The 12,977-nt window shown below is 40.9% G+C and overlaps 1 protein-coding gene across 3 annotated transcripts in view; it reads right to left on the minus strand.

Annotated features, from left to right (window-relative positions):
* The window catches only part of LOC110499330 (mitogen-activated protein kinase kinase kinase 4), an 82,714-nt gene extending 69,977 nt beyond the window's left edge, over positions 1–12,737 (minus strand). For 2 of the 3 annotated variants that reach the window (XM_036956192.1, XM_021576410.2), the window contains exon 1: positions 12,462–12,737. In XM_036956192.1, coding sequence (XP_036812087.1) covers positions 12,462–12,736 — 275 coding nt within the window. In that variant the 5' untranslated portion in view covers position 12,737. Of the gene's footprint in view, positions 1–12,166; positions 12,342–12,461 lie in introns of those variants that run through there. The other variant, XM_036956193.1, reaches the window with a different exon arrangement.
* Positions 12,738–12,977: the final 240 nt, after the last annotated feature.

Below are 12,977 nucleotides of genomic sequence, written 5' to 3' on the forward strand. Positions count from 1 at the left end.
TACGCCCTTACCGCGCACTTTGAAGATTTACTGTCCACATTTACTTTTCCTCAGCCAAGACAACTAACAAACAGCAAAATCACTAGCTTATGCATAGGGCGGCGCATGAGTTTCCAGTTGGGGAAAATCACATTTTCACCATAAAAATGCACTATCACCACATTTGCAGACTTAAAGAGTATGTAAGATATCACATTACAAATAGTAGGCCGAGTAGAGTGGATAGTGATTGTTATATTATTTAGGCTAAACTATCACTGTTCACAAAAAAAAAGACTTGCATACATGGCTGAGCACATTGTAAAAAGCGTAGAGCAGTGATACGTGTAGGTCACGACCGGAGGTTTTGAATGGGTCGCAGGTGTAAAACAATATATTTTTGAAAGAAAAAAAAGCGCAGTATGAAATTAAACCAGGTAGAAGATGTATAGAAATCATTAATAATTTAATCTGACATTTAATTCTTCAATATAGAGTTATTAACCAAGCTATTTTTAGTTGATTTTGTCGTTTCAAACCAGTGAGTTTATAAAACATTCTTAATCAAGAATATGGGAAACATTTAATTAAACAATGAAAGGTGGGAATGTTGTTCCCTTGTCATATAATTGCTACATTTACTAATCAATATAGCATAAAACATTTTTTACAGATTTTATTTTGCAGAATATTTTTTGCGATGTGAATATTGGGTCACGACAGACAATCTGGTTCAAAACCAGTTAAGAACCATCAGCACCTGGTTTACAGGCTATCAGATACGCTTCTTCTCTCTTTGCAAAGGAAAAACACATTTCATGCAATACTATTCTACTACACTTTATGGCTGGATACATTAAACAGATTTTTTTTTAAATACAACATATTATAGGTTAGCCTACTCTGCAGACACTGACAAACAGATCAATAAAAATGTCCATATAAATTGGCCTACAAAAGGGGGAGACAAATACAATGACATTCATCTAAAGCTGGAGGAGGAAATGGTCTAAAAACAAACTTAATAGCACTGACCGGGGACATAGCGGATGCTCTCCACTGGTGCCAGTAAGATACTGTAGGCTATAGACCTAGTGTTGTTTGCTCAATTAAAATGAGAATTTTGATAAAAGACAGATGAGTATTTTCATTGTCTTCTTTTTACAGCAATAGCCATTTGCTTTCCAAACTATGTACTCCCGTGATTGAATTTTGAAATCTTGTGATATGCCTGGCTAGGCCTCTACTTTTCAGAGTCACAACTCATGCATCTATTTGGTGTGCACGCTGCCTTTCCTTTCCGACTGTAGGCAATGCAACAAAAAATGCTTGAAGCATTGAAGAGCTGCTGGCAAACACAGAAAAGTGCTGTTTAAATGAATGCTTAAGAGCCTGCTGCTGCCTACCACCGCTCAGTCAGACTGCTCTATCAAATTAATTATAATAACACAGAAATACGAGCCTTAGGTCATTAATATGGTCAAATCCGGAAACTATCATTTCGAAAACAAGACGTTTATTCTTTCAGTGATATACGGAACTGTTCCATCAGTCTAAATATTCCTGTTACATTGCACAACCTTCAATGTTATGTCATAATTACGTAAAATTCTGGCAAAGTAGTTCGCAATGAGCCAGGCGGCCCAAACTGTTGCATATACCCTGACTCTGCGTGCAATGAACGCCAGAGAAGTGACAATTTCACCTGGTTAATATTGCCTGCTAACCTGGATTTCTTTTAGCTAAATATGCAGGTTTAAAAATATATATACTTCTGTGTACTGATTTTAAGAAAGGCATTGGTGTTTATGGTTAGGTACATGTTGGAGCAACGACAGTCCTTTTTCAGCGAATGCGCACTGCATCTATTAAATGCAACGCAGGACACGCTAGATAAACTAGTACTATCATCAACCATGTAGTTATAACTAGTGATTATGATTGTTTTTATGAGATGTTTAATGCTAGCTAGCAACTTACCTTGGCTTCTTACTGCAATCTCGCAACAGGCGGGCCGCTCGTGAAGCAGGTGGTTAGAGCGTAGCGTTGGACTAGTTAACCGTAAGGTTGCAAGATTGAATCCCTGAGCTGACAAGGTAAAAATCTGTCGTTCTGCCCTGAACGAGGCAGTTAAACCCACCGTTCCTAGGCCATCATTGAAAATAAGAATGTGTTCTTAAATGACTTGCCTAGTTAAATAAAGATGAAATAAAACATTCAAAAATATGTTTAAAAAAAAGGCTAAATCTGCATCCAAAATGACCGTTTGTTATGAAAACTTGAAAATCGGCCATTCCGATTAATCGGTCGACCTCTAAACTGAAGGGTGCAATTGAGCTTTTATTTTTTTTATTCTATGCAAATTACCTATGATATTACTATTCCTTTGTTGCATGCTTCTGTAGCTCCACAACATCATTCTCTGTAAAACAAGCAGAATGACAGCAGAATCTGAACCAAAAGGAAAATAATGCAACAAAAAGAAAACAGAACAGGACAAACCTGACCCCACCCTGCTCAGGAAACAGTGTGACTGACGCCACTCGGACAGACATATTGGACCCCAAACACACAGTGCACAGCACCGGCCCACACCTGTGCATGCATGCAGTGCACACACACACACACCACATCATGTTTTGATAACATGAAGAATGAGCTTGAACCCTGGGCAAAATCATTTTGCAAAAAGGAACAGTCATCATTTGTGTGCTACATGCTGCGCAATACTTATGACAACACTGAAACAGAACACTGCAACCCCTGAGAGACCAGCTGTTAATCTAGAACAGCACGGCCTGGATTGGAATGCCCTGCCACTGCTTTAGATCCATGGGAGAACAGAGGGTCTAAACTGTGCATCCTCTGGACTCACAACACAAAAACAGTAGTACACTTACAACCCAAGTCCATCCAGAGCTAGGCCTAGTCAACATCCTGCAACCACAGCCTTGGCAGACAATACGATAATTAAAGTAAAACTATGAAAAGCTTGCCCTACCCGCTAACACCGACCTGTGCTAGCCAAGGAACAATGTACACAGACAATCATGTAATGATGGCCTGAATAACCTTCCTTCCTGAATCACATGGTGGCATGACACGCAACCAGTCTTTTTCACGCATGCACAAACAGGTGCAGCAGCTGTTTATGAGAGAGAGAGACAGATAGGGGTAAAGAGAGAGAGAGAGACAAGAAAGAAAGAAATAGCGAGTGAGATGGTGAGAGAATTTTAAAAATACCAAGTGTCAGCCAAAGTTTATGAGTGCTAGCCTGGGGGGTTCCAGTGTGTTGCATTAATGAGTTGTAGCCACATGTTCCTCATGCTTCAGGCCATGAGGCTACTATCCTCTCCTCTACGCAGGACTACACCACATCCTGAAATCCCTGGAATGCATGCGAGAGTGCCTGAATGTTACTTGCCCAGCCAGAGGACCAAATAGCAAGAAAGCTCTGACAAAAGATCTGTCCTGTTCCTCCTTGCAATGGTTGGCATGAGAAGTTAGTGAGTGCTGTGCATGCATTTTTAAACATGTTTGCAAATCATCTTGTCTTACACTGTCAGGGACAGGGGTGACCTTAACTCGAGCAGGCAGACAGTGTTGCACAATCATGTTCCTTGTTGTTTGTTTGTCTCTCTCCCTCTATGTTCTGCACATGCCGGACAGAGAGGGGCTGGGTCCCAAAGGGCACCCTATTCCCTACATAGTGCACTACTTTTGAACAGGACCTAAAGGGAATCGGGTGACATTTCCCCATTTGGGATGCAGCCAGGGACTCTAGAGGGGGGAGGAGAGGGCAGCTTTGTTGGAACTTGGAACTCTACTATTGACAATATGACATCATTTCTATAATATTCAAGCCCAAAGCAATCCAAGTTCCAGCCTTTGAGGTTTTCCCCGCTTTTCCGGAAAAACATTGGTCAAAACCAGAGGGCCCTCCAGGAAGTGCCTTGCCTGCAGGGCATGTTTATGTCTTAGTCCAAAATGTCACCCTATTCCCTATATAGTGCACTGCTTTTGACCAGAGTAGTGCACTATAAGGGTAATAGGGAGCAATGTGGGATGCAGAAAATGAGTTAGGACAAAAATACAATGAGCGTGCAGTTGCACAAACTGATTCCTGGAAGAGAGGAACTTCAAGTTCCCCAGTCCCCACCCATACGCTGCAGCTGCATAACCATGAGCAGGGTAAGTATACCTATTAATCCCACCAAAATCTGAGTTGACATTTCTTACAAAAATGAAAGCAGTATGTTAGAAAAGTGGATATAAAATGAAAGATTAATCTCATGTTTTAAAGAGACAAATATTTAAATCTCTTGAAGTTATGACTTTACTTACGTGTTTTAATAAATGTGTGAGAAGTCCGGACTGGGCTTAATGCGTACCGACTTTACGCCTTAAACCCATGGGTGTTCCAAATAAGCCCACCTCTTGACTTAAACAATCCATGTTAAAAACTTACAAACTGACACTTCTTATAAAATTACATTATATGAATCACCCCTAAAATAAAATGATCATTGCTATTCATCATGAAAGTAGCACTTAAAACAGGGGGTGTCCAATTGTATCCACAGAGAACAAAGTGGACTTGGGCTTTTGTTCTTGCTGACCAGTACACGCCTGATTCAACTAATCAGACTTCAATCAAGACATTAGTCGAATCAGGTGTGTTATTGCTTAGAACACAAACCTGCACCCACCCTGGCCCTCTGTGGATAAGAAGCCATGCAACAAAGACCAGAACTAAACTTTTTAGGAATTATCTGAAAGCTAATTCACATTTGCAGTACTGCTATTCTTGTTAATTAGTACAACTCATCTTCCTAAGGCATATCTGAAGACAGTTTCAATCTCCCACTCTGTGTATTAAATACAGGTGGACCAAACAGATTCACCTGGATGAATGAAAGAAAGACCGGAGTAGTCTCCCAATAGTCTTCGTCGCTCTCATTTGTTTGCATTTTTATCCACCACCTGTAGGTTTTTGTTTCCATGATATCCCTCAACCCTAAATTTCTGCATCAACATTCTGAGCACAATGATTGCTAATTGTTTCGAATCTTGGTAAAGGCACCATGGGTAGATGCACAACATGCATAATGATAGTGTGTGTTTTAAATCAACTTAAAATCTGAACAAAAATAATTTATGCTCATGTTGATTGAATATTAGGGATATCAAACTATCCTAGTGTTTAAATGCATACTGGCCTTAAAAGGAGAAACAGTGATTTGTTGAAGAAGAGAATAGCAAAGTCTACTCAAAATACTTGAAACCAATGGTTTGGGGTATAAAGATTAGAGGTCGACCGATTAATCGGAATGGCCGATTAATTAGGGCCGATTTCAAGTTTTCATAACAATTGGAAATGTGTATTTTTGGGCGCAGATTTGCCGATTTTTTTTCACACCTTTATTTAACTAGGCAAGTCAGTTAAGAACACATTCTTATTTTCAATAACGGCCTAGGAACGGTGGGTTTAACTGCGTCGTTCAGGGGCAGAAAGACAGATTTTCAACTTGTCAGCTTGAGGGATCAAATCTTGCAACATTACAGTTAACTAGTCCAACGCAATAACGACCTGCCTGTCTCTCGTTGCACTCCACAAGGAGACTGCCTGTTACGCAAATGCAGTAAGCCAAGGTAAGTTGCTAGCTAGCATTAAACTTATCTTATAAAAAACAATCATAATCACTAGTTAACTACACATGGTTGATGATATTACTAGATATTATCTAGCGTGTCCTGTGTTGCATATAATCTGACTGAGCATACAAGTATCTGACTGAGCGGTGATAGGCAGAAGCAGGCGCGTAAACATTCATTCAAACAGCACTTTCGTGCGTTTTGCCAGCAGCTCTTCGTTGTGGGTCAAGCATTGCGCTGTTTATGACTTCAAACCTATCAACTCCCGAGATGAGGCTGGTGTGACCGAAGTGAAATGGCTGGCTAGTTAGCGCTCGCTAATAGCGTTTCAAACTTCACTCGCTCTGAGCCTTGGGGTGGTTGTTTCCCTTGCTCTGCATGGGTAACGCTGCTTCGATGTGATGGCTGTTGTCGTTGTATTGCTGGTTCGAGCCCAGGGAGGAGCGAGGAGAGGGACGGAGGCTATACTGTTACACTGGCAATACTAAAGTGCCTATAAAGAACATCCAATAGTCAAAGGTTGAGGAAATACAAATGGTAGAGGGAAATAGTCCTAAAATTCCAATAATAACTACAACCTAAAACTTCTTACCTGGGAATATTGAAGACTCATGTTAAAAGGAACCACCAGCTTTCATATGTTCTCATGTTCTGAGCAAGGAACTGAAACGTTAGCTTTCTTACATAGCACATATTGCACTTTTACTTTCATCTCCAACACTTTGTTTTAGCATTATTTAAACCAAATTGAGCATGTTTCATTATTTATTTGAGGCTAAATTGATTTTATTGATGTATTATATTAAAAAGTGTCATTATTACAAATACATTTTTATTTTATTTAAAAACGGCCTATTAAATCGGTATCGGCCTTTTTGTTCCTCCAATAATCGGTATCGGCGTTGAAAAATCATAATCGGTCGACCTCTAATAAAGATACACTAGACTACAATATTATGCAAAGTTAGAATTGATCATATTTAATGATATTGCTTTGTCATTTACATTCTGTATAGTGCGCTACTGTACCCTTTAAGCCCACCTGAGATAAATGTCAAATTTAACAAAAATGTATGTATAGCAATACAACGTTAATTTAACAGTGAAATTAGAAAAGCATTCAAAAATGTAAGCTGTAAATTGCCCGAAATCTATTCACTAAGTGGTGTTGGTACTGTGAGACGGACATGCCGGCACAACTACTTGAATGAAAAACTATTTTCAATTGGCAAGAAAAAGTAATGAATGCTCATGAAATATGCTGTCATGTTTTTACATTAGCACATGAATATCTTCATTTTAGATGTTTATCGGAGGGGAGGGTAGCCTCGATGACAAACTCTCTCCAGAAGTTCAGTGAGGATCTCTGAATGATCCAATGTTGACCTAAATGACTAATGATGATAAATACAATCCACCTGTGTGTAATCAAGTCTCCGTATAAATGCACCTGCACTGTGATAGTCTCAGAGGTCCGTTAAAAGCGCAGAGAGCATCATGAAGAACAAGGAACACACCAGGCAGGTCCGAGATACTGTTGTGAAGAAGTTTAAAGCCGGATTTGGATACAAAAATATTTCCCAAGCTTTAAACATCCCAAGGAGCACTGTGCAAGCGATAATATTGAAATGGAAGGAGTATCAGACCACTGCAAATCTACCAAGACCTGGCCGTCCCTCTAAACTTTCAGCTCATACAAGGAGAAGACTGATCAGAGATGCAGCCAAGAGGCCCATGATCACTCTGGATGAACTGCAGAGATCTACAGCTGAGGTGGGAGACTCTGTTCATAGGACAACAATCAGTCGTATATTGCACAAATCTGGCCTTTATGGAAGAGTGGCAAGAAGAAAGCCATTTCTTAAAGATATCCATAAAAAGTGTTGTTTAAAGTTTGCCACAAGCCACCTGGGAGACACACCAAACATGTGGAAGAAGGTGCTCTGGTCAGATGAAACCAAAATTGAACTTTTTGGCAACAATGCAAAACGTTATGTTTGGCGTAAAAGCAACACAGCTCATCACCCTGAAACACACCATACCCACTGTCAAACATGGTGGTGGCAGCATCATGGTTTGGGCCTGCTTTTCTTCAGCAGGGACAGGGAAGATGGTTAAAATTGATGGGAAGATGGATGGAGCCAAATGCAGGACCATTCTGGAAGAAAACCTGATGGAGTCTGCAAAAGACCTGAGACTGGGACGGAGATTTGTCTTCCAACAAGACAATGATCCAAAACATAAAGCAAAATCTACAATGGAATGGTTCAAAAATAAACATATCCAGGTGTTAGAATGGCCAAGTCAAAGTCCAGACCTGAATCCAATCGAGAATCTGTGGAAAGAACTGAAAACTGCTGTTCACAAATGCTCTCCATCCAACCTCACTGAGCTCGAGCTGTTTTGCAAGGAGGAATGGGAAAAAATGTCAGTCTCGATGTGCAAAACTGATAGACATACCCCAAGCAACTTACAGCTGTAATCGCAGCAAAAGGTGGCGCTACAAAGTATTAACTTAATGGGGCTGAATAATTTTGCACGCCCAATTTTTCAGTTTTTGATTCGTTAAAAAAGTTTGAAATATCGTTCCACTTCATGATTGTGTCCCACTTGTTGTTGATTCTTCACAAAAAAAATACAGTTTTATATCTTTATGTTTGAAGCCTGAAATGTGGCAAAAGGTCGCAAAGTTCAAGGGGGCCGAATACTTTCGCAAGGCACTGTACATCGTCTTCTCACACTATTCAAAAACCACAATCGAACAAAAGTCTTAAAGATCAAATTCATCACATGCCCCGAATACAACAGGTACACCTTAGTGAAATGCTTACTTACGAGCCCCTAACCAACAATGCAGTTAAACAATAAAATGCAGATTTTTAAAAAAGTAACAAGTAATTAAAGAGCAGCAGTAAAATAACAAGACTATATAAAGTGAGGTCACATATTGCAAACAAATAATCTGAACCAGAAACTACACAAACTCAGCAAAAAAAAGAACGGTGCCTTTTTCAGGACCCTGTCTTTCAAAGATGATTTGTAAAAATCCCAATAACTTCACAGATCCTCATTGTAAAGGGTTTAAACACTGTTTCCCATGCTTGTTCAATGAACCATCAACAATTAATGAACATGCACCTGTGGAACGGTCGTTAAGACACTAACAGCTTACAGACAGGAGGCAATTAAGATCACAGTTATGACAACTTGACACTAAAGAGGCCTTTCTACGGACTCTGAAAAACACCAAAAGAAAGATGCCCAGGGTCCCTCCTCATCTGCGTGAACGTGCCTTGGGCATGCTGCAAGGAGGCATGAGGACTGCAGATGTGGCCACGGAGACGCATAAGACAGCGCTACAGGGAGACAGGACGGACAGCTGATCGTCCTCGCAGTGGAAGACCACGTGTAACACCTGCACAGGATCGGTACATCCGAACATCACACCTGCGGGACAGGTACAGGATTGCAACAACTGCACGAGTTACACCAGGAACGCACAACCCCTCCATCAGTGCTCAGACTGTCCGCATTAGGCTGATAGAGGCTGGACTGAGGGCTTGTAGGTCCTTACCAGACATCACTGGCAACAACGGCGCCTACGGGCACAAACCCACCGTTGCTGGATCAGACAGGACTGTCAAAAAGTGCTCTTCGCTGACGAGCCGCGGTTGTCGTCTCACCAGGGGTGATGGTCGGATTTGCGTTTATCGTCAAAGGAAGGAGTGTTACACCAAGGCCTGTACCCTGGAGTAGAGGCTGACCGATTAAATCGGCATGGCCGATTAATTAGGGCCGAATTTAAGTTCTCATAATCGGTAATATGCCTTTTTGGACGGTGATTATGGTCGATTACATTGAAATCCACAAGGAAACTGTGTCAAGCTGACCACCGGTTACACGAGTGCAGCGTTAAAAGGACCCTGTGGCTGCAAGAAGCCAAGGTAAGTTGCTATCTAGCATTAAACTTATCTTATAAAAAAACTATCAAACGACACATTGATGATATTACTAGGTTAATTAGCTTGTCCTGCGTTGCATATAATCAATGCGGTGCCTGTTAATTTATCATCAAATCACAGCCTACTTCATCTTCCCCAAACGGGTGATTTATTAACAAAAGTGCATTTGCAAAAAAAGAACATTGGCTGCACAAATGTACCTAACCATAAACATCAATGCCTTAAATCAATATACAGTAGTATGTTTTGTTAAACCTGCATATTTTAGTTAAAATAAATGCATGTTAGCAGGCAATATTAACTAGTGAAACTATGTCACTTCTCTTGCATTCAGTGCAAGCAGAGTCCGGGTATATGCAACAGTTTGGACCTGTTGGATCGGAGGGTGAGGGCTAGGGCCATTCTCCCCAGAAATGTCTGGGAACTTGCAGGTGCCTTGGTGGAAGAGTGGGGTAACATCTCACTGCAAGAACGGGCAAATCTGGTGCAGTCCATGAGGAGGATGCACTGCAGTACTTAATGCAGCTGGTGGCCACACCAGATACTGACTGTTACTTTTGATTTTGACCCCCCCAAGTTCAGGGACACATTCAATTTCTGTTAGTCACATGTCTGTAGAACTTCTTCAGTTTATTTCTCAGTTGTTGAATCTTGTTATGTTCATACAAATATTTACACATGTTAAGTTTGCTGAAAATGAACAGTTGACAGTGAGAGGATGTTTCTTTTTTTGCTGAGTTTACTTGGGAATTTATGTGCATCCTTGACAATCGCTAATCAATATCTAAGAACAGCACTTTTTTCCCCCTGCTAATCTGCACATCATTATCTTCTCCCTTTTGGAACACCGATATGAGGGTTTATGGGAGGGGGAAGGTGTTGCAGTAGTCTAGTGTGGGGGAACAACAAGCGAACCTGGGGAGCTTTGTGTTCATGTTGTCCTAAAAAAGGGAACAGGACTACGGAATTCAAGCGAACAGAAAGACCACCTCTCGAGATAGTTCGGTTCATGTTGGGGCTCTTTTGAGGGGTCTGAATTATTTTGGAGTGTTCACACCGCACACACAAAAAAAACATTTACAAAACACTGAGTTCACAAAACTTGCCTGAAAGGGACCAAGTGTGAAAACAACCTAATTGCCATGTTGAGCTTGACATGGAGTGCAATGGAGTTGGAAAGAGCACAAAGAGATGTGGGACCTGGCTCGTCTGACAGCAGCAGTACAGTAACTAGATATTTAACTCTGCTTGTGCTTGCAAATGAGACTTGGATTGAAAACACAGCCAACCAGTATGATCAAAGTGATGACACAGAATCAAGAACCACACTAAAGCATTGAACACATTTTAGCACTCTGAACATCATTCTATCCATTTAAATTCAGTCCCCAGTGCAGTGTAGGCCAGGCACTCTTGCATGCCTCAAGGGAGAGAGACATAACATTGGATTCCAGAGAATCTGTCGCCAGGAGTCAGGGGCAAACAAACCCGATGACGTCGTGTGGGGTCAAAAAAGAAGCACATAGAACAAAAACATTCCACTAAAATCAGCTGGAAGCAATAACTCAGAAGCCGTTTTCTAGTGGAATACAGAGCATACACATTGACTGTACATGCAATCCCTGGCTAACAACAAATGGCATCTGAAAAGCTTAAGGCAAGAAACACGTTAACAACATTCTATCTCTCGAACAAAGAGCAGGCATAATTGTATATCCTGCAATATAATACCTACTAGCTCAAGCTTGGAATTAATATTTTTCCCGCTGGTGATTTGCAATGTTTACATGATGATCACCACACATACAGCAAGCACGAAATTAATGGGTGTGTAATTTAGGATATAATAGAAATGTTCAATAAATCTAAGCAATCGGTGGTCTATTGTAGCTAGTAAGCTAACCATGTTCCACAAAAAGGTTTTGAAACTTCATAAGCGTTGCTAAAACGAGATCATGTTCATGTGCCAGTGTTGGCAGCACATAGCTATGTGCTTTTCCTACTGTGCTGAGAACAGTCTTGAATTCTAGGAAAGCTAAATAATACATTCCAAAACATGAGTAGTTTCCCCATCTTCTCAGTTCAAGTCATAGCTAAAAAAAACAGCATATCAGCCTAGCCACTGAATTCTTACTTTTTTGGCTGCAAGTACAACACTTTATCATAAAATGCATGCCCCAACAAATATAACTAGTTATGACGTGGAGCCTAGCGTAGTAAGTTAGCGAACTGCCTAGCTAAATGGTTAAAGATAGCTAGCTAGTTATAGTAGCTAACGTTGGCTAACAATTCATGAAAAGTATTAAAACATTTCAATTAATGTTTCAAATAGAATTCTATTGAAGTTCGTGCATACCGTACATATAGAAACATTTTCCACAATCCTGACGAAAGCTAATAGCTACCAAACTTTGCAAGAAAGAAGAGCAATGTTAATTTGCAACTGACAAAACGGAATAAACTCAACGACCCGTTAAAGTAACGTTCGCCACATAGTTAGCCTAGCAAGTTGCTAGGTAGCTGCCTTTCGATGTTGCAAATCGAATGCCAAGTCAAAAATAGTTAGTTACCTCTTTCAAAAGGTAAGTATTTCCTCCATCCCTCCAATAATTCCACAACAAATAGAAACACAGTGCAAAGTCACATTTCAGAGAACAGATGTATCTCCCAAAAACTTTGCAACTTTTAACGCTGCAAAAACATTGCAACTGCACGCAAACCACTATGTGACAGTAGGTTGCCTTTAGACGCACAAGCGCGCCAATTGACCCGCGTGGGTTGTCACATTCAGCTCACAAAGTGGCAGCAGCCGAAGCCCCGGCTGTGTAGTTTCTTTTCACGAAGAAGCACTGATTATTCGCCTACCTGCTAGGTTCGCTATTATCCGGAGGCTCCATAGCAGGTCGGGGAATGCTCGGTTCTAGTGGTGCATGGGACCACCCATGACCATGCAAGTTTAATAGTTGTTTGCACGTTTTCCTTTTGCAAAAGCTGGGCGAAAGGTGTCTTTCTGTTAAGATTTTTTTTCGCCTGCAGAATTGGGGCTCGCCCGGGTGTGCGCTGCCGCCATCTTTCCAGCAGTCAGGAGGAGTGCTACGGCAACCCGTACAGTTCATCCGTTCAGCAGTCAAGTCACACATTGAACAGCGAGACAGATATTTCACCGGATGTGTAAATGGAAGCATCGTTTGGCGTTTCCACTTACTACCAAATATGGTGATGAGAGGAAGCCCAGTGGCAGGCAGTGGTAGAAGATTATCAAGGGAAATGGATTTTGACCGATATTCTGCAAATGTCCTGATTGATGAAACATTTGATCTCCATACAGTTTTCTGTTTCCAAAACTAGAATCTGCAACAAACAGAGTGAACTGTGTTTTGT

Source organism: Oncorhynchus mykiss, chromosome 20 (genome assembly GCF_013265735.2).
Source record: "Oncorhynchus mykiss isolate Arlee chromosome 20, USDA_OmykA_1.1, whole genome shotgun sequence".
Lineage (NCBI taxonomy): Eukaryota > Metazoa > Chordata > Actinopteri > Salmoniformes > Salmonidae > Oncorhynchus > Oncorhynchus mykiss.